This window comes from Gobio gobio (assembly GCF_949357685.1).
Source record: "Gobio gobio genome assembly, chromosome: 14".
Taxonomy (NCBI): domain Eukaryota; kingdom Metazoa; phylum Chordata; class Actinopteri; order Cypriniformes; family Gobionidae; genus Gobio; species Gobio gobio.
The window spans coordinates 28,538,276-28,560,791 of record NC_137107.1 but is presented as its reverse complement, the minus strand read 5'-3'; the positions used below and the strand labels follow the sequence as shown (position 1 = coordinate 28,560,791).

The 22,516-nt window shown below is 39.6% G+C and overlaps 1 protein-coding gene across 2 annotated transcripts; it reads right to left on the bottom strand.

Annotated features, from left to right (window-relative positions):
- Positions 1-1,042: 1,042 nt before the first annotated feature.
- dub (duboraya) lies at positions 1,043-20,418 on the bottom strand. Of its 2 annotated transcripts, XM_079834994.1 has the most exons (7): positions 19,995-20,418; positions 7,361-7,447; positions 4,783-4,860; positions 4,530-4,592; positions 4,218-4,418; positions 2,135-2,605; positions 1,043-2,007 (listed from the first exon to the last, which is right to left on the bottom strand). In XM_079834994.1, exons 1-6 carry the CDS (start codon positions 19,998-20,000, stop codon positions 2,141-2,143), a joined length of 900 nt encoding a protein of 299 aa, XP_079691120.1. In that variant the 5' UTR covers positions 20,001-20,418; the 3' UTR covers positions 1,043-2,007; positions 2,135-2,140. The 2 variants fall into 2 exon arrangements, with proteins under 2 accessions (XP_079691120.1, XP_079691121.1); XM_079834995.1 differs by lacking the exon at positions 7,361-7,447 and having other exon boundaries at positions 19,995-20,109.
- Between the last annotated feature and the right edge of the window lie 2,098 nt (positions 20,419-22,516).

Here is a 22,516-nt window from a genome sequence, read left to right as displayed (position 1 = left end):
CAGCCAAAAATGAAAATTCTCTCATCATTTACTCACCCTCAAGTTGTTCCAAACATGTATACATTTCTTTGTTATGTTGAACACATTGGAAGATTCATTCCTACTATGGAAGTCAATGGTGCCCCCAAAGCAGCCTGGTTACAAACTTTCTTCAAAATATCTTCTTTTGTGTTCAGCAGAACAAAGAAACTCATACAGGTTTGGAACATCATGAGGGAGAGTAAATGATGACAGAATGTTTTAGTTTTGGGTGAACTATCCCTTTAAAGTGCACCAAATAGGCTACTATAGAGTTCTTTAGAAATAAATTAAATAATCAAATGTAAAATTATATAACATTTGATATTGTCGTGAATGGGTGTCCCTTATTTTGCCACACTGAAGGTGGCAACCCTACTCACTAAAAAATGCTGTGTTAAAAATAAACCAAGTTGTGTTGAAAATGGACTAACCCAGCAATTGGGTTGTTTTAACCCATGCAGCGGTTGGGTTAAATGTTTGCTTAAAACAACCCAATTGCTGGGTTAGTCTATTTTCAACCCAACTTGGGTTATTTTTAACCCAGCATTTTTTAGAGTGTAGTTATAACTGTAATTAAACTAAACTACACCTGTTCTATCTTCATATGTTCTGAACGCATCTTACAGCAGTCCCCACATAAGCGATTTATAGATTATAATGATTAATATGCTAATCAATGACTTAAAGATAGTTGAATCCACATCAGCTACATAAATTCATCAACTAACCATTCAGAAACGTCCTGTTGCATTCCAAGTTGTCACTTCTTCTAGAGTCTCTCCATTATTGTCCGACTCCTGTTTTAACATAAAAGGCTGAACAGTTTCTGACATTTTCAGTGCATGTCTGCGAGGTAATCGGAGCTGCTACCACAAGCTCTTGAAGCTCCGCCTTCTTCTTGAAAGGGGGCTGGGAGCAGCAGCTCATTTGCATTTAAAGGGACACACACATGCTCACCCTAAAAAAAGTGACATTTTTAACATGCTATAAAATAATGATCTTGACATCAGAGACTTATTTTACATCTTTTAAAAAGGGGCATAATAGGACCCCTTTAATTTCCAAGACATTTCCAGGTCTAGAAATCACACTTTTTCATTCACTTTACTTCAGGTTAAATTATTTAAAATAATATGGGTTTTAAATAAAAACAAGGGAATGAATTAAAATAATAGTCCTGATAGGTCATTTTAAAGCTTGTTATATCTTTTATTTTTTAAAAATATTTGTATCTCGTTGTCCCATTGTGCTGAGAACCTCTGATGTATTATACAGTACATATAGCTTGTCATTTATACATTATGATATAGAGGAATGTGAATATATATAATTATTATAGCAAATATTTTAGCCACTAATGAGGGAAGCAAAATAGTGGAATATCCTTTCAAAATCTTGGGCAGAATAGGACTAGCCCCGAGTTACAACCTCAGGTAAGGCTTCTTAGAAAGTTTCAGCATAACGATTCTTAATATCATACGTAGACATTTCAATATTTGTTTTACATGCAACAGTAAAATGAGAAAACAGTATCCAATAAAATGTTTTTTTTTTCTTCACATTTCCATCTTTAATTTCTGCAAGTCTCACAATTGCAAGATCAACTATTTTGATAGAAATACAGCTACAAACAACACAAACAGAATAAAAAATATGTCCTTTAGTGAAGACAAATAATTATATACAAAAAGTATATCGCAAACCAATCTTACGTGTAAATTCATACAAGCGGCTCAGAACAGAGGTATTATCAAAATATCAACACAACTGTACAGAAGGTAAAATACTGTTGTTCTCTGCACCTGAAGGCTCCACTTCCACATTCAAACGACTCAAATGTTTGACATAGACTACAAGTCTAATACCAAGTTATTCACATTATATCTTCTCCTGATGTCTTTGTTTTGGTTAAGCAGTGAGTTTGGGGAGTTCTTCGGCGTTAGCCAGTTGAATTGACCTTTTTCTCAATTTAGAGACTTTAATTCCCTGCAAAATATAAAATAGATCAAATTAAACAATAAGTCTGCTTACATAGTGAACATAGATATGCCAGTGTGGCATTATCCTTATTATATCGAAAAGGTGTAAATGCTCACATAATACACACACTCACTTGGTTCTAATTGTTTACTTCATCTTCTTTCTGTTCCTCTTCTTTCTCATCTGTCGTGTCAGGTTCTGTTTGTGGTTTCCCATGAGGTACCGTGACTGGCTCTTCACGTGGTTCTTCTGTACTGATAGTCAGCTGTGGTTCAGCCTCACTTTTCTCTTCCTTTAGCTCTTGTTCTGTCTTCTCTTCTTTCTCTTCTTCCTCTTTCTTTTCTGAAGTCACGGTCTCCACTTTTTCCTCTGGTTCCACCTTCTCTGAATCAGTTGTTTTAGTTTCCTGCTCAATCTGTTCTTTAGAGGAGAGAGATTCAGTGTCTGGTGATGTCTTCTGTTCTTCAAACACATCTCCTTCATGCTCATTTGGAGTCGTGGGTTCGAGGGTGGCTGAGGCGGTTTTATCCACCTCTTCATCTGCACTAGACTTCCTGTGTCGTCGAGACGGTGGGCGCCGCTTGATGGAATGTCGAGCTCTATCCTGTGCAGATTCAAAAACACATTCAAATTAAAATACTGCACCAATTATTATTGGTTTTAATCAAGTGTACTGCACACGTCCTGAAAATTGAAGCCAAAGCATTTTGATTGCCCCCTGGTGGCTGGCTGCTGTACAGTTCATAAATCACGTCCTCTCCATGTAATCGAATGGGACGCAAGACAAACTAAAAAATCCAATTACACTTCAAATAATTTTTTCCAAAGATGGTTTTTGTCATTTTAGGTAGTTCTTATCATCTAGACATATGTTCATGTTCACGTAACATCATGATTGGCGGCTGTGCTTGCGATTGAGTTTGCGGGAGTATGGGCGGGACCTTGATGCTGCGGTACGCAGACTTCACAGTTTCACTTGAAGCCAATACGGAAGTGACTTAAACTGCAATTCGTCGACTGGCCGCTAGGGACAGGCTCCAGAAGGGAGCAGAATCTCATTGAGCCCAATGTCAAAATGCCCAACTTTACAGCAGAAAAACACATGTTTACAGCCTGGTACAAATTGTGGTTTTGGCCTATACGGCTAATTTTGCCCTTCATGACAACTGTGAGGGGGGTGAATTTTTTTATAACTCATTCGTTTACATTATATAAAGCCTTAAAGTCCTGCATAATTAAGGGCGTGGCCACTTTGAGTGACAGGTGGATAGCCATTTATCTGCTGTCTGTTAGTCATCGCGTCACCTCAGCTCCACCCAGGTCCCGCCTCTTTGCCCATTTTCTACTATCCGGGAGTGACGCGTGATGACAAGAAAGCAACGGCCAGCTCGTCCCTACTTTGCGCTTCAAAACGGCTCTTCAGAATCCTATAGGTGACGTCACGGACACTATGTCCATATTTTTTTACAGTCTATGGTATGGACCAAGCCTGTAGCACTCCTCTCAGAAACTGAAGCCTCTGCGCCTCGAGCGCCTAGGTGGTTGGTCCCAGTATAGGTCCTAACCCCCGCCCCTCCGTGTTTTCTAATGGATGCAAGACAAACAAAACAATCAAATTACACTTCAAATAATTATTCCCAAAAGTTGGTTTCTATCATTGTAGGAAGTTTTTATCACGATGATTTCATTTCAAGTGTTAAGTTTAGTTTTAGTTAGTTATTTGATGCTATAAAAACGGGGGGTGTGACGTCATGATTGACAGCTGAGATTGACGGCTTCTCTGAGTGAAGTTGTCACTGAGGCACTAACAGACTTTTTGGGGGATTTTTGGGAGGAGATTGGAGCTTTAGCTTTAATTTCTACATATCCATAACTGTTTAATTCACACCAACATAATGAATTGTTCTTCATCTGCGAGAGTGTGGGAGGGCTTTTGATATCGCGGCTAAACTTCCTGCTCTCTACGGTGCAGACTCCGGTCCCAAGATCACTACTGCGCAGACTCTGTCCCAAGATGTCAGCGCCATATTCGGACCTCCGGAGGCTTCAGTTACTTCAGCGGAAGCCAATGAAGTCGCGTCGTCCATATTGTTTTTACGGTCTATCTATGGTAAAGACCCCTTCTAGGAAATTTTGGCTTCATTTTTCTCATCCATATTTTTTGAATGTCTATGGTTTTAATTCATTGGCATATGAAATGATATAAAGCCTCAAACCTTAATGATGCTTTTGAGAACAGTTCCCTCGGAGGGATTCTCAAAGCTGGCAGGAGTTTCCTCCTGTTTGGGCGTGACAGTTGCAGGAGGACTAGAGGGGCTGCTGGGAGAGCCGGGGGAGAAGGACGGCACCGGTAACTTCAACACCCCTGGGCTCTTTGGGAAGGGCACTGGCCCCGTGGGAGAAAGCGCAAGGTTGGCCTGTGTGAAATGAGATGGAAAATTACTTCCGATATGGCTCTTCTAAAGCAATACTGACATCTGTCCACTAGAGGGAAACACTGCCGTATAAGATTAGGGAACACAACAAACCTGCAGTTTCTCAATAAGGGCAGAGTTTCTATTCTTCCTGGGTGATACTGTTTCAGCACCTTTCTGAGGGGAAAGATAAAAAAAGGTACATAAATATGAACACTTTTAAGGATCAGTACTGATAGTTTATATTAGGACTGCCATTCTAGATATAATAAAATAGCTTGAAAATTTGCATCGCTATCATTGCATCCTTTAACTAAGAATAATATTTGAATTAAAGTAAATTCCTTTAACTCCCTGATCCTCTCACCTCATCTTGGCCTTGAGCTGCATCATTACTAGCAGACAGCTGGAGTGAGCGTGGGGGTCTCCTCCTCACAGGCTTGTTCTGGAACAAAACAAGAGCTCAGATCCACATGCTTAAACATGTCTGACCACTGTTTACCTTACAACCAAAATACTTCCACAGAATTTTAGTTATTGATAATAAAAGTACGGTTACATTTTATTTTTACGCTTTAGACATTCTGTTGACTATAAGTAACATTGCATGCACCTACATGTCAACTAACCCTCGTTAGAGTATTAGTAGACAGTTAAGGTTAGTACAATATGTTGACATGTAGTTGCAAAGTTACTTATTGTCAGTAATGTCTGTTGGGGAACCATCAAAATAAGGCATTAGCATCTAATACACTAATGAGAGTTAAATATAATAAATAAATAAATAAATAAAAGGGAATGATTTAAAAAATATATTTAAAAAAATGAATACAAAATATTCAATTAATACATTTTTTTAAACTATATTGAAATGAATTAATACAATTATTTCAAATAAAATATTTAATATTTAAAAAATTAAATGAATAAAAAAATCAAATATATAAATAAAAATGCATGTTATTTTAAAAATAAAACAAAATCAAAATGAATTCATATTTTTTAAATACATAATATGAAAACTTTTTTAAAATGTTACAAATTTGAAACCAAATAAAAATGAATGTATACAAATATTTTAAACAACCATATCTAAAAAATTAAATAAATGTAAAAAATTAAACATGACTAGATCAAACATTATAGACAAACAACATAGTTTGGAATGAGGAAATGTTTGATAAATGTTAACAAAGTGAGCAACAGCACTTAAAAAGGGTGGAAAAGCAGGAAGATAGCGGTAAAAACAAGATAACCCATCTGTCACCTGCATAGACATGCAGCGTAGTATTTCTGCATTGCATAACTATTGCTCTTATTAATATCTGTGCTTAAGTACACCTTGCTTCGGTGTCTGTTTCCTAAGCGATAGAATGACACTTTGCCAAGCAGTACATGAGGATTTACACAACTTTAACATTAAAGTCTTAAGATTAAAACCTTAGGACATAAGAGTCGCACATTCATAAGGAAAATAATCTGGCTGGCACGAAACCAAAAATATGTGGAATTGTTCCAAAGAACGAGACAGGGAAATTTGTTTCCTTGTCTGAGATGGATGGATGGGGGAAGAACTAACCTAGAAAATCTCTGAGATTTCCCCCTGTATTATACACTTTCCATTTAAATGGGCACACAGGTTATCAGGTAACAGGTCTGTGCTACAAAATCATACAGTCTTGACTTAAAGGGTATTAGTTCACATCAAAATGAAATTTTCCAGATAATTTACTCGCCCTATCGCATCCAAGATGTTCATGTCTTTATTTCTTCAGTCAAATTATGTTTTTTGAGGAAAACATTCCAGGATTTTTCTTCACATAATGGACTTCAATGGCAACCTACGGGTTGAAGGTCCCAATAAATGCAGTTTCAAAGGGCTTCTGAGGCTCTCCACAGTCCCAGCTGAGGAATAGGGTCTTATCTAGTGAAACCATTGGTCATTTTCTTACAAAAACAAAGCATTTATATACTTTTTAACCTCAAATGCGCGACTTCTATATTGTTCTTCTTCACTGCATATGACGTCATCACGTCGGAAAGGTCATGCTGAAAAACTCCCTCTCAAGTTCTCCTCCAACTTTAAATTTAAATAGTTGTTTTACCATTATTTTTGTAAAGGCCGTTTGATTTTGTCTTTGCACGTTCGTTTTAACACCGGGTCAGTACTTCCACACACGTCATAAGCGTGACCTTTCCGACATGATGACGTCATACGCAGTGAAGAAAAACAACACCAAAGTCACGCATTTGAGGTTAAAAAGTATATAAATGTTTATTTTATTTAGAAAATGGAAGATGGTTTCACTAGATTAGACCCTATTCCTCGGCTGGGATCGTGCAGAGCCCTTTGAAGCCAATCAAAGCCCTTTGAAACTGCATTTATTTGAACCTTCAACCCGTTGGTTGCCATTGAAGCCCATTATGTGAAGAAAAATCCTGGAATGTTTTCCTCAAAAAATTTAATTTCTTTTCGACTGAAGAAAGAAAGACATGAACATCTTGGATGAGATGGGGGCAAGTAAATTATCAGGAAATTTTCATTTTGAAGTGAACTTACCATTTAAGTCCATAAGTACTGTTATGCTATCTTGCGGTATAAAAGATCTTAATATAAGTATATACCTGTTATTTTGCTTTGGATAATTAACCTCACATATTTTAATGTTAATGTAATTTAGTTTGTTTCTTTTGATTTTGTCTTTTGGGAAGATTCACGTTTTCTCTTATCTTTTTGTCAGGGTTAACTGTTTAAGGAAATTTCAAAGGAAAAAGCAGGACAACTGAAGACAAAAAAAACCTAACAAACAACAACTAAACAATAGCAGAAAAAACAAGATGACTTTGTCCAGACTTTGTGAACGTCCAGAAAATGGCGATGGGCCATATTAGGAATTTGAAGAGCGAAAGCCAAGAGGATGTGATCATACAATATGAAACCTCACCACTTCTGCGTCTGTCGTATGGGGTATTGGACAACTGAATTTTCCAGCTAGTTCAGCCACAGAGCGCTTTTTTACAACAGAATGCTCCTGAAATACAAAATGTTAGTGTATGAATGAGAATGCCCCCCTTCTTTTTGATTTATTATCTGTATTATTGAACCATGTCATTAACAATCCATGGCAAAGCACTTTAAAATGAATTTATTAATTGAAGAACACACAATGCTGCAAAGTCCAAAGCAACACCTCCACTTTGAGGATTTTAGAGGATTTTAAGATTTTCAGTTTTGTAATGCTGACTTTCAGAGAGAAGGCTGTGAAAAGTCTTGTTTTTCACCACAGGAAACCACGCGAGTTGTGAGCGCTCATTAGAGCAAAGTGATGAAAAAAGCACATTTCAAAAGAAATCGTTGAGAAACTATCCTCAGGGGGACACAGTCGGTATGACTTCAGCCCACTGTTATCAACCCCGTCTCAGGCTCTTCCATCCACAGGCTTCCATTTACGACCATTAGCACTCTCACTATCAGTAAAGGGGAAACTAGTTTGCCTTGTCAAGAGTGATAGCAGAATGTGGTATTTTTGGGGTGAGGCAATGTCTATGGACTCAGACAACTGTTTGCCATCAAGGCGTTCAGTCACTGAGCTTTGTGGGAACCCACCATCAGTCTATACCTTACAGGATGTTGGTTATACAATGATGAGGCAACTTAAGCTGTATATAAAGCAAGTCAAAAACAGGAAGAGTGCTTGAGCAGGCCAAGAGCTTAACATCAGAAGCTATTTAAACTATTCTTGAGCAAAGTTGATTTTGAATGCAACTTTTCGATAACATTTTCAGTTCGCAGGTACAAAAGTGTTTGTTTAAAACAGAAAATGTGTCATCATCATCCATTTGTCACACATTTTGATGGTACATGATAAAAATGATCCCAAATAATTTCTTAGTTCATTTGGAAACATTTTATTGACAAACATTTTTTTTACCCCCAAAACATCCTTGAAAAGTACCCCTTATCGCACAATGTTGCCCCAGTTACTAATATTATTTTATTATTATATATACACAACTTGCTCAGAGTTAGTTGGTGGCAATCCAACTATTCATTCAATCATTCACTCAACACTCGGACCGAATGCAATGATTGGATGAACATGTTTTGGTCCTGTGATTTTCACAAAAGATATACGTTTTAATATTTAGACCGCTTCTCTTATTGATTGCTATCAGGATGTGAAGAGAGTTTTTAGCCTGCCCTACCTTTAAATTAAAATGTATTTAACTGTTGTATTAAAGCAATACCGCACTCACAATGGTGCTTTTAATATAATTTTATATTCCTTTTAATATGTACATATGAGGTTGGGATTTGAACCAGAATCTTTACTACACTAAAACATGTCAAACTAACACAAAGTTTTTTTTTTGTCTTATCTTGCTTACCTGTCTTATGGTGTGTTTACACTTGTAGTAGATACATTAAGAATGATACATTAAGTCCTGGTTTGCTTAACGTTCATTTTTAACACAGAACCTAAAGATACAAAACAAAAAACAGCTTTTATGACGTATATATTGTAACCGAACTTATCAAACATCCAAATAAATGCTGTCTGATGGCTAAATGCACTTGTTGTATGTGAGTACATAGGATGGTATTTTTACTAGCTAAAAAAAGAAATTCACAGAGCGCATTCAAAACAGTGCCAGAAATTCCTCCGTTGCACACGAACAAAGATCTGCTGCAACGAGACACGGTTCCGACACCTGTACCGAACTGTATGGGCAACATCGCAACTATGATGAGAGGAACCGGGTATTTTTGAGCATTCCGTCCTTATAAGAGTCACATCTTGTGACTTCACATCCTGTTTGGTTCGTGTTGGGTTCATATTTCAGTTGAACCACAACAGAGTTCATTTGGAAGCGGATCGAGATCCCCTGAAAATGTGGAGCTCAGTCTGCTTATTTGGTGTGTCCCAGGGTTCGGTTGGCACCGTCCACACTTATTCAAGTGAACCGCATTAACAGAGCAATCGCACCAGAGTTTGTTTTAATCAAACTAAACTCGCCAGGTGTGAACACACCCTAAGTGAGTCTGGTTGCCTTTTTAAAATAAAAATAGATACATAATAGGGCCAAAAAAAGACACCTGTTAACCTGTTTAAAAGGCCTCTTTTCCCCCCCAATCTCTTTCTGTCCGTTTCTCTCAGTTGTGCTTGTGTCTGCTGCCCATGTGTTCCAGCTTCACTAGTTCCAGTCCTCTTTAAGATAAAAGCATTCCATCTCATCATGACATCATTTGCCCTATTTAGCGCCCAAGATGGAGAGAAAAAAGCTTGTTCTGTGAAAATTCTTGTTGCTATTTTAAATCTAGACATGTTTAGGATTCACTGATGTATCAGTGCATCCCCAAACTTTGATATTCTGTTTTTTTCCCAGCATTCTGTCACAGGAAAACTAAAAATGACTCATAAGAAAAACAGATACAAGCGGTTTAGCCCATTTCATGCAGTTACAATTTATTTTTCCACCCAGTTCACAGCAGAACCCAACCTGAGAAAGCGTTCTCCAGTGTGACCCCCAAGAAACATTGATAGAAATTCTAAGTGCCACTGACAAATTAACAATTTTATGCAAACCGCCAAAAACAACATGGCAAGATGACCTGCCCTAGAGACTGAACCGCTTCCAGAGCGGAGCTCCCATGTCTGAAATGCAACGTAAGAGCATGCTTGCCATTCTAAACAACAGCAACTGAGAAAACACTGATTTCCATCAACCAGTTTCCCTCTACAATCACATATTTGAAGATTTAGCGTATTACAGTAGATTTTATGTAAATATATACATAATCTGCCATTGTTAGCATGTATTTTTGCTCTATTATGAGGAAATATTTTTACAGAGAAATCACAAATGGTGTGTCTTTACTTTCAAAAGGTTTAAAGGGATAGTTCACAAAAAAGAAAGAAAATTACCACATGATTTACACACCCTCAAGCCATCCTCCTAGGTGTATATGACTTTCGTCTTTCTGACGAATTCAATTGGAGATATTTATTTAAAAATGTCCTGGCTCTTCAAAGCTGCTTTATAATGACAGTGAATGGAGGACGAAATTTTGAAGCCCAAAAAAGTGCATCCATCCATTATAAACGTACTCCACACGGATCCGGGGGGTTAATAAAGACCTTTTGAAGCCAATTGATGCATTTGTGTAAGAATATCCATATTTAAAACGTTATAAACTAAAATAACTAGCTTGCGACAGACGGCCGTATTCACAGATTTATGGCGAAAGAGTAACCCCGGACCTGATGCATGACGTATTGACGAACATGGAAGTGCAGAGGATACAGCAAAACAAAACACAGAATTAGAATTAGAAATCTGAAACAATAATTTTTAAAAGATAAATGTTGGAGGATTTCGATATAAGAGAAGAGGAGCTTGAGTTTGTTGACCAGCCCTATTTGTCTGAACCGCGAGAGGCGTCTCAGGGGTTACTCTTTTGGTGTAAGTCGACTTGCGTAGGCCGTCTGCCGGAAGCTAGTTATTTTAGTCTATAAAGTTTTAATAGTATTACTATAGTACTATACTATAGTAGTCTATAGTATTACACAAATGCATTGCTTTGCTTCACAAGGCCTTTTATGATGGATGGATGCACTCTTTTTGGGCTTCAAAATGTCCTCCTCCATTCACTGCCATTATAAAGCTTGTAAGAGCCAGGCCGTTTTTTTAAATATATCTCCGATTGTCTGAAAGAAGAATGTCATATACACCAAGGGTGGCTTGAGGGTGAGTAAATCATGGGGTAATTTTCAATTTTAGGTGAATTATCCCTTTAATGCATGTGCTGTGTATCTTACATGTTAAGTTACAGGGCTTTGAGCTCATTACTACTCATTTAAGGCAGGCTGTGGGCAGCTTTTCCCCTTCAGACCCAGTGGGTGGTGAGATTTACAGCATATGTGCGTCTGAATGTGTGTGTGCCCCACAGCTGTGCCTTTGCACACGTTTAACACACACACACACACACCTGCAAAGATGACCCCTGAACATGTCATCACTGTTGCATCGTCAATCATATTTTCTCCAACACTTTTGCTACCTTATTAAACCCTGTGTAAGCAACAAAAACACAGATTCGTTCCAAAGCTTACTTTACCTTTACAACAGTTGGCAGAAGTCAGATGACACACATCGAGTAAACAACGCAACAAACAGCACAAATTGTAATCAATTCAGCATGAGCCATTCTTGATCTCCAAAACAGAGGCATGCTCATGATGACATACTCGTTTTTAACACACTGCAGTGCTGGAGCAGGAATCAGCTCATTAAACACGAGGCCATCATGAGTGTGGGAGCAGTTATGTGTAAAAAAACATCTAAGTAAGAGGGACTCTGGGGTATTTCGTCTGTGTTTCCTCTTTAACTGCGTCAGCCACACTGTGACCAGGAGTGTTTTTTCAGGGGCAGAAAGGGTGGCAGTAAGGGAGTAAAAAATTAGATGAGAAAATAATTTACAGTACAAAATTAGACAAATATTCATAACCTGAGATTGAACAGAATGTAAAGAATTCAATTTCTAGTAACAGTTTACAAAAGCAAAAGCCCCAATTTCAGTTTGTGACAGTAATTGCATATATAGAGTGGTGCAGATATAACGTAACATTGTAGGCCAAACGGCAGTTAGCATCACACTCGTTCCCTCGACAAAGCCCAATAGGATTTTTCCATAGGCTTTTGGATTATCACAAAAAGCAAGCTCTGCGATCAACAAAAGTTTATGATAGACAGCACGAGGGCTGCGTCCGAAACAAATTTCAAAGCAGGAAGGCATCAAGGCACGTCCGAATCTAATGTTAGCTTCACTTCCTGCCTCCTGCGGTGAAGTTATTTCTAGTGAGATATTACTAATGTAGTAATTAAAATATTTTAGTTCTCACCAAAGACCTCTCTATTTTGCTGTAGTAGATCATTAAACTGTTATGCTGCCTTAGAAGTCTGTCCGAAATCAGTTTTGTGAAGTGCCTTCATGCACAAACACTGCCTTACAATTAGCCACGTTTACATGCGCACTTTTTTGTCATTCCGATTAAAATCATTCCGATTGAAAGATTCGGTGGACTGTTTACATGAGACATTATCTAAACCGATCTGGTGTTTACATGTGCTGACTTTCAGTCGGAATCATTTTGTGACATGCGCACACAGTTTGTCAGTCGCATCAGATTCGTAACGTTAGAATTGTGGATCAATAGTTCTGTGTTGGTAATTTTTATATTTATTTATTTTTCTGTGGGCGGTGCAGTAGTTTAAACTAATTTGTCCTATACAATGGCTATTTCAACAGCTGTGAATGATGAATGCGGAATCAAAATTAATTCAATTAATTTATTTTGAAAAACACAAAATTAACTATAAAATGCACCCAAATTATTAATAAAAACATAGGATGTACGGTGAAACATAAAGCATTCAAGACGTGCTCCGCATCATTACTAGTACTAAACGATATATATTTCAGATGATTAAGGAAAGATACCATAATCACAAAGGTATAAATATGAACAAAAGTCATTAAAGTAGACTGTGGGTAATGTTACTCAACCAATTTAAAGCAGTTGTTTAACTTTTTTTTGTACCATTCTTCCCGGAGGTGCATGAGGAGCTAACTAGGTTGTGGACGGCGCCTTTCAGTGCCAGAAACAGACCTAGTGGCTCCTCCCTCCTCACTACCCTCGACGGCGGGCAGGCCAAGGGTTATGTGGGGATCCCACCAGTTGAGCGGGCCGTCGCGATGCAGCTGTGTCCGGCGACCGCCTCCAACTGGCGCGGTGACCCACGTCTCCCGTCCCGGGCCTGTAAGTTCTCTTCCAACCTAGTTGCGAAGGCTTACAGGTCCTGCGGACAGGCCGCATCCGCTTTGCCTGCCATGAGTTTGCTCAAGGTGCACCAGGCCCAGGCGCTCATGGACATGCACGAGGGTAGACCTGACCCAGAGCTCCTCTGGGCGACGAAAGTCACCGCCCGTTCCCTCTAGAAAGGCGACGGGTTACGACCGATCTTGGATCTGCGATTCTTGAACCGGTCCCTTCACAGGCTGCCGTTCAAGATGCTCACACAGAAATTCTTCAGGTGCATCCGTCCCCAAGATTGGTTCGTAGCGATCGAAGGACGCGTAGTTCCATGTGTCGATTCTCCCTCGACAAAGACCGTTTCTTCGCTTTGCGTTCGACGGACGAGCATATCAGTACAAAGTCTTACCCTTCGGGCTAGCCCTGTCGCCCCGCGTCTTCACGAAGGTTGCGGAGGCGGCCATTGCTCCCATGAGAGAGCGTGGCGTTCGCATCCTCAACTACCTCGACGACTGGCTGATCCTTGCCCAGGCGCGAGGGCAGTTGTGCGAACACAGGGACATGGTGCTCAGACACCTCAGCCAGTTGGGACTTCGGGTCAACTGGGAGAAGAGCAAACTCTGCCCCACGCAGAGGATCTCTTTTCTCGGGATGGAGCTGGACTCGGTCGCCCAGGCAGCGCGCCTCACAGAGGAGCGCGTCCAGTCGGTGTTGAACTGCTTGAATTCATTCAAATGCAGGACAGCGGTACCACTGAAACATTTTCAGAGGCTCCTGGGGTATATGGCATCTGCAGCCGCGGTAACGCCGCTCGGATTGCTTCATATGAGACCGCTTCAATGCTGGCTACACGATCGAGTCCAGAGATGGGCGTGGCACAGCGGATCCTTCCGTGTCCAAGTGACGCCGAGATGCCACCAAACCTTCAGCCCGTGGTCGGACTCTTCATTTCTACGGGCAGGAGGGGTGCCACGTACAACGGGCTTCCAGTTTCGGGTCTGTGGACGGGGCCCCAATTGCAATGGCATATCAATTGCCTGGAGTTGTTAGCAGTTCGTCTTGCACTCAGCCGCCTCAAGGGGCCGCTCAGAGGCAAGCACGTTCTGGTCCATACGGACAGCACTGCGGCCGCTACGTACATCAACAAACAGGGTGGTCTACGCTCCCGTCGCATGTCACAACTTGCCCGCCATCTCCTCTTGTGGAGCCAGAAGCATCTGAGGTCGCTTCGTGCCACTTACATTCCGGGCCTGCTCAATCGTGCAACCGACGAGCTCTCACATCAGCAGGTACTTCCCGGAGAGTGGACACTACACCCCCAGGTGGTCCAGCTGATCTGGAGTCGCTTCGGGCCCGCTCAGGTAGACCTGTTTGCCGCCCCAGACCCGACCCACTGCCAGTTGTTTTATTCCCTGACCGAGGGGATCCTCGCTTCGGATGCTCTGGCACACAGCTGGCCCTGGGACCTACGCAAATATGCGTTTCCCCCAGTGAGCCTTCTTGCACAGTTCCTGTGCAAGGTCAGGGAGGACGAGGAGCAGGTCCTGGTGGTGGCTCCATATTGGCCCAACCGGACTTGGTTCCCGGAACTGATTCTCCTCGCGACAGTACCTCCTTGGCCCATTCCTCTGAGGAAGGACCTCCTGACTCAGAGACGGACTCAGAGGGCTGGCACCCGCGTCTGGACCTCTGGAGACTCCATGTCTGGGCCCTGGACGGGACGCGCAGGTTCTAGCTGGCCTGCCACAGAACGTTGTAGGCACCATTTCTTCCGCTAGAGCTCCCTCTACGAGACGGCTCTTTGTGTTGAAGTGGAACCTGTTCGTCGACTGGTGCTCTTCTCGCCGAGAAGACCCCCGAAGGTGTACGATCAGCTCGGTGCTTTCCTTTCTACAGAGCGGGTTGGAGCAAAGGCTGTCTCCCTCCACCCTCAAGGTATTGCCGCTAATCATGACTTAGTAGATGGAAAGTCCGTAGGCAAGCACGACCTGATTGTCAGGTTCCTGAGGGGGGCGAGGAGACTAAAGACGATGTACACTCAACAGCTGTCCAAAATCGCTCACTCGTTTTCATTCACTTCTTCAAGTGAACTGTATTAGTGGACTAATGTAGGGAATAGTGATTGAGGGTTTAGAGGGCGATTTCACATTCAGCCTGCTGCGGCAGTGCACATCGAGGACATATCGACCACAAAGGGGGCGCCCACCAGCGCCCACCAGCACCCTTCTGAATTCTAAGATGACAAATGGGACACCCTATGGCACCTGGCAACCACTGTAAGTCCAAAAGACCGAATGGACCGAAAGTGCATATGAAGTGAAGTGTGCCATTTGGGACAGGGCCATTGACTTCGGTACAATGGAACCGGAAATGCTAAAATGCTTAGCGACCTACAAAGTGATGTTATACCTGCACCACTCTAAAAACTACAACAAACATACTTTTTACAGTATTATTGTAATACTTATTTCACAACCAAACAAAAGTTTGGGGTCAGTAGATTTAAATAATTAATACTTTTATTCAGCAAGGATTCATTAAATTGATCAAAAGTGACAGTAAAAACATTTATAATGTAGCAAAAGATTTTTTATTTTGGTTGCTGAAAATTTAGCTTTTCCATCATAGGAAATAAAAATGACATTTTAAAATATATTAAAATAATTTAAAAAAATATATATTTTACAATATTACAGTTTTAGCTGTATTCCTTATCAAATACATGCAGCATAAGATATTTTTTCAAAAAGCATTTAAAATCTTACAGACCCTGAACATTTGAAGAGTTGTGTGCCTATGATGAACTAATACACATACATTTGATTATTAAGTATTGTTTTGTATCTATGTGGTGTTCCATCTGCCTTTGACCTGGAAACTAACATCTAATGTGACTGGAACATTAACTTCATTAGACTTAAAAACCCCGAAAGCAAACCCAAACACCCTCCTCATTTCAGAAGTCTACCAGTACACACAACGCTGATTGTAACCCAGGCAGTGCAAAACAGAATCTTATTAGTGTCTCACAAAGAATCTGTTGTATGTCAGAGAGTTGAAGAACATGAGGAAGCAGCCATGATTCAATTTACACTGAAACATGTCTCCCAATGGGAGACGATGCACAGGAAGGAAAAGACAGAGCCTTTCCATCTTAAGGCCCAAAGCATGCACTACGGAATGCCATTATCACAGACGTTTTTACCTGCATAAACTGTCCTTGCTTTTCAAAACATGTCAGAATGCAATTTGTAATGTAGAAGATTTCTCAGCATTGGGGCTCCACAGTGGGCATCAGTCTTCTTCTACAGTCAGTTCTCTCTTTAAGAAAGCAAATTAAACTCAGATATAAAATTTATTCAACTCAAAAAGGTCTATATAGTACTTAGAGAAAGCTACACATTAGCTTTCCTGCCCGTCTCAATGGGAGCTTGGCTGGTGCAGGACCCTCGTCGTCATTTGCTCTGTTCTGGCAGCCTCTCATTTCAATATCTGTGACATTGTGACAACGTTTGAGTGGCTGATGGAAGTCCTTCACTATCAACTATCCTGAGCTGTGATATATGCAGCCTATAAAGGAATAGTCAAAGAGCTAGTTACAAGATAATTGGTTACATTGACATTCATTGAATGGACAAAAAAATAAATCATTGAGACATTTCTCAAAATATCTTGGTCTAACTGGGTCATGCTAACTAGCCAAACCTTGACCTCTTTGGTTAAAGTTAGCTTAAATGTCTATGTGTACAGCTATCTACAGTACCACAGTATTACCACAGTAATGCATTTTTATATAAAAATACCACCATTTAAAGCCACCATTTCTTTACAAAATGCAACAGAGATCAAGGACAATCACTTTCTTCTAGAGCAATCTCTAGCCAGACGTGCCTCAGTACTATGACCTCATGTTCTGGCTCAGAATATTTGGAGTAGAAGGTGTGTTGGAAAAGTCGAGCTTTCGCGAAACACTCTGGTGTGAGTCAGTGAGTTATGACGACGGACTCCACCTCACACCCATATCCCATCAGGGTCCAGGTCTTGAATCAATCACACAGTGTTCCAGGAGTATGTAATGACTCCATCTACAGCGGCACGGACATCCACATCCTGTGACAGGACAACCTGTCTCCACTTATCTGAAATCTACAAGATTTGCATGGATGGAACAGCCATTACCTGACAGTGACACCACTATGAAACAAACAACACGTTTATGAAACATGGCATTGAAAAGAAATGGACATCGTGTCCTTAAGACAGCTGCACTGAGCATTTACATCATTTGCTAATACTCCAAATGAAGTCATGTCCCTGAATTTTGAAGGGTGGTTGGGACAAGTTCACACCCATATGCTCTCACAGTCTCCCAGCACAAAGTTAAGAAAGTTCATGAGGTAATGAATGATTGTTCTCCTTAACACTCTTCAGTACAAAGAACAAACAAAATATACAAGTCTTTTGGGGAGGAAGCTTGCTGTAGTCGGTTAATGTCATGTTGCAATAACATTTCCCTTCTCCAAATCTCTGCGTCATCTATGATCAAACTGTGGTTGCGTACAGCTTGGACATGAGAGGGCCGTCGCCCTAACAGCTGCCGATGTGGGACTGACACTGACCCGCATGCTCACATAGCTGACATTCAGGAGATAATCAACTTAAATAACCAGAAGTCCACACGGTACAGTGCTCTGAGAGTCAATATGACAGAGAAATGCAGTCAATCCAGGCTTCACAACTCCTATAGCAGCCGAGATACATTCTTTGATGGCAGGAATTTAATCTCTTTAAATGTGGCTCAACTCAGATTGTATTCACAAAGAACAGTTTCTCTGGCTTAAAATATGCAAAAGTTTACTATCATAATAAAATTGGATGAGAAGCATATTTATTTTGTCTCAATATTTGTGCAATTTGCCACTGCATATCTGAGTAAACGCACAGTTCTCCTTACCATGTCTTTTCTCAAACCAGACAATTGAACCACATGCAGTTTTGTATGTTATACACTCAGTTCCCAAAAGGCACCAGCACATTAAATTTTGTTAATAATTATGCTATAATTTTGTGTAAAGCCACAATGTACCCTCAGCCTCCATGATCAGCACTTATAAGAAACATACAACATGATAAAGCACTACTGTATTGACGAGTAACATTTAACCCAGTAAGTCTAAAATGTTCCCACATAAAATACAAAAAAGACATAAAAGTCTAAGATGTTTGAACATGAAAGTTGCAAAATAACTGCATAGAAGGCACATTTTTCACATGAAAATGAATAAAAGAATCAACTCATCTTATAGAACTATAATCTGTAAGTCAAATCCTAATTTCTTTCTAGGAAAAAGACTTCAATTTTAATCAAGATTTGACAGCACTGAAAATTTCACATAATTTGCCCAATAAAGTTGCACTCATCACAAGTTGTCAAAAGCTTTTCATGAAGGTCGTCTACTTGTTTGCCAGTTGTTTTAAAAACAAACATTTAAGGTCATTCAGAAATATTCATAAATGAAAAAAAAAAAAAAGAGTTAGAGCCTTCAGCCACTTTCAATTGATTGCAAACTATATGTTGATATCAGTGGTCAAATCTGCAAGCACAAGCATATATGTACATACAAACACAAACACGTGGGTTCACCATCCAAACCCGCCATTTTAATCTGTCATACGGATGAGGTTACACCACTTCCTGTGTCAGTTAGCTTGCTGCCATTCCAGTCATACTTTCTTTCTAACTTGAGACATGTAAGGCAGGCAGTGTCAAGGCAATAGGATTCATTGGTCAAAACACAATTCAAATAAGTAATGGAGATCAATACAACAATAAACAGTTACTGATAAGAGCAGCCTCTGCAAACAAGCTTATGTAATTATGACTGATGGAGGTTTGCAGGTGGGGTGAGAAATCTGAATGACACAGCCGCAGCTATGCCACTTTATTAATCTTTCACCCACTTAGTCAAAACTCATATGAAATGGACAAATACCTGCTGAGAGTACGTGGAATGTAGGCCCTAAACCATTTATTATCGCTCAACCAAGACGGTACATTTTGAGGTTAGTTTTAAACCATAATTTGTCTGTAGTAGAAACATTAAGCATTTAAAAGAATTAAAAACTGCACTTGCAAAAACGTATGTTTAATCTAAACATACCGTATGTTAAATAAAAATAAATTATGTAATACATAAATGTGTACAGTGGGGTCAACATCAAAACGTGTTTTTTTGATTTTGAACATTGTCAAACAATGAATAAGACATTCAAGAAGAATTGAGAAACTATTCAATAATATAATTATCAGATTTCACACAAGGGAGTTCATGCAGGTGCTGCTGTCATTAAAGCAAATGGAAAAATCAACATTAAGGCATTTTTTAAATTAATGCAAATATTTCAAATATTTACTCAATGTTAAGCTGATTAGATCATTTTGTAATGAAAATGTATTAAAATATAAAAATGCAAAACAAGGTTTTTTACTAGTGATTACTGAACCCCACTGTATAATCAAGACGGAATACTGCACAATGCAGTTATAGCTGTCTATGACATCTATAAAAGTTGATGCTTTGACGGCTCGACTTATCTCGAGGCATCTCATGGACTGAAATGCAACTGAACAAGTTTTTGTTTAGGCTAACGTTACTCTGTAGTAGGCTAGACAACGTGTGACGAGCATAATAAACTTGCAAAGTTTGAAAAAAATCGCAACAACAAACAGTGTGAAGCGCAAGCACAGTAAATTTTTTCATACCTCCATCTTCCAGCGCTGTTGGCGTCTTCTCAATTTATTGTCGCTGTTTTGGTGTGACACTTGCTGAAGTAACGCGCGCTCTCTCTCCTCACATGAGCGCAAAGTGTGCACGCGCTCTCTCTCTCTCAGAAGTCAAGAGGGTGGTCTTTAGTTATATTTAGGTCTGACTCTTACAACATTTCCATGGTCAAAAGATTGAGCCATGCGCAGCTTGAAGAGCTGTTGTTGCAGAGAACTGGCCTGTAGTTTCTTACACATATTCCCAGATTACAGAAACTAACAGTATGAAATATCCATGCTGTAACTGCTTCAAATACCGATACGGTGCACTTATTCATGTTTTGCAAAACGTTTAGCACATAAATAACAGCACTTGATAAAAAAATATTAAAATAATGTTCATTTATTAAAGACTCCAGACATCAGACTTCTAGAAAAAAAAAAAAAAACTTTTATTCTACATTAAGCAGATCGCCCCCTCATGGGCGCAGCCATTACATCACACGACGAATCGAATCGAATAAGAATGCCTGAAAATACCTGTAGTTTCAGTTGCAGTTTAAATTTGGTCCCTAACATACACATGCTATTAATATAAGAGTTTTTTTATATCAATATTTGATTGAACTGAACAAAGTTTTCACAAGATAAACGTATTTGCCCTTCGACCTTTTAAAATCTCAGAAGACCCTTAGGCTTATGTTAAAGTTGACCAACATATAACGTGATTTCCTGACTAAAAAGTGAGCTGCCTATACAGCTTGCATATATAATGTCAACAATTTCTGCACATGCAGTACACAAAAATGCTGTCTAGGTCTATTTATCACAAGACTGAGGCACAACCTGTGTGTTGACAACCTTATACTTCAGTCAGGTTGCTCAGCATGTAACAATGGGAGTGGCTTCAGTAAGAGAACATCGGTTTAGTGAAAATACTTCCATTTATGGGTGAAATAAAAGAGGAAGAGTTTTTTTTTAAATATATATATATAACTGACTGAACACTATGCTGATGTATCAACAAAATAATCACCGTGGAAACGGTTTCCATGCCGCATGTCTAATGAACTCACTGTGACCATATTTCAAATTCAAACATGAAGAGTGGAAGGATGTGCAGATGTAAAAAAGATAAACCGATATCACCAAAACTGAGCTTCCTCGTGTGAATACAATGACAAATAAACAGAGCAGACATCTACAACATAACTTCTAAAAGAGTATCAGTACGTAACCCTAAAAAGAGGAATGTGCGCAAGGAGAGCTGCGAGAAGCAGGTGTGTGCAGAAAGCCACATGCTTTACTTGCAGTACTTGGCTTCCTGATCACACAGACTTCAAGATGGTGGGACTCTGCAGACACGTGCCAAAGATGCACAGAGATGTGAAACTTCAGTGAAGGACCAACAAAATTGAAGACATTAAAAACATAATATGCTATAGCATGCACACTCCACATGTAATAGTGCTGCCTAAATATGAGCGTAATTATTCAACACCATAATACTGAGGCGGTGTTGACGCTAACAGTGATTTGCACTAAAAAGTTGACTTGCAGTCATTCATTTTCAGAAAGCTGGTGATTTTCAGCAACAGCAATCACTAGCAAAGCTACAAAGTTGAGCAATGTTCACCTTTTGTAAATGAGCAGCAATAACTACCAATGGAAGACAGTTTGGAAAATGGAAGCTTGTTTCCGCCATGAAATAAAACAATTTAAAAGATAATTGCAACTTTTTATCTCACACTTCTGACTTTTTTTCCTCAGAATTGTGAGATATAAACTCGTAGAGTTATAAAGTCAGAATTATGACTTTTATGACTAGTCAGAATTATATTAGACTATGCAATTCCGATTTTTTCCCTCGCAACTTAAGTCGCATTGCATCTTAGTAAGATACTGTACAGTATGTTGACATTTGAACCGCTTTAAAGTTTTTTTATTTTCACTTTTTTTCATCAGATATTTAAGTAAGTTGAAACCTAATGTAGGTGTAATTCAGCAATTTTTCTCAAAAATATCCTGTCATCACTGGCATATCGCCTTTAAAGGGTTAGTTCACCCAAAAATGAAAATTCTGTCATTAATTACTTACCCTCATGTCGTTCGACACCCGTAAGACCTCCGTTCATCTTCGGAACACAAATGAAGATATTTTAGTTGAAATCTGATGGCTCTGAAAGGCCTCCATTGGCACAATGCACGGTTCACTCTCAAGACCCTTAAAAGGTACTAAAGACGTCGTTACCAAGTCCATCTCACTACAGTGGTTCTAAAATAACTTTATTAATCGGCGAGAATAGTTTTTGTGCGCCAAAAAACCCTAAATAACGACTTATATAGTGATGACGATTTCAAAACACGGCCTCATGAAGCTTCGAAGCGTTATGAATCAGTGAGTCGAATCAGCAGTTTGGATCGCCAAATTTCAGCAGTTTGGAGGTTTTACACGCGATCCGAATCATGATTCGACTCACTGATTCATAACGCTTCGAAGCTTCATGAGGCCGTGTTTTGAA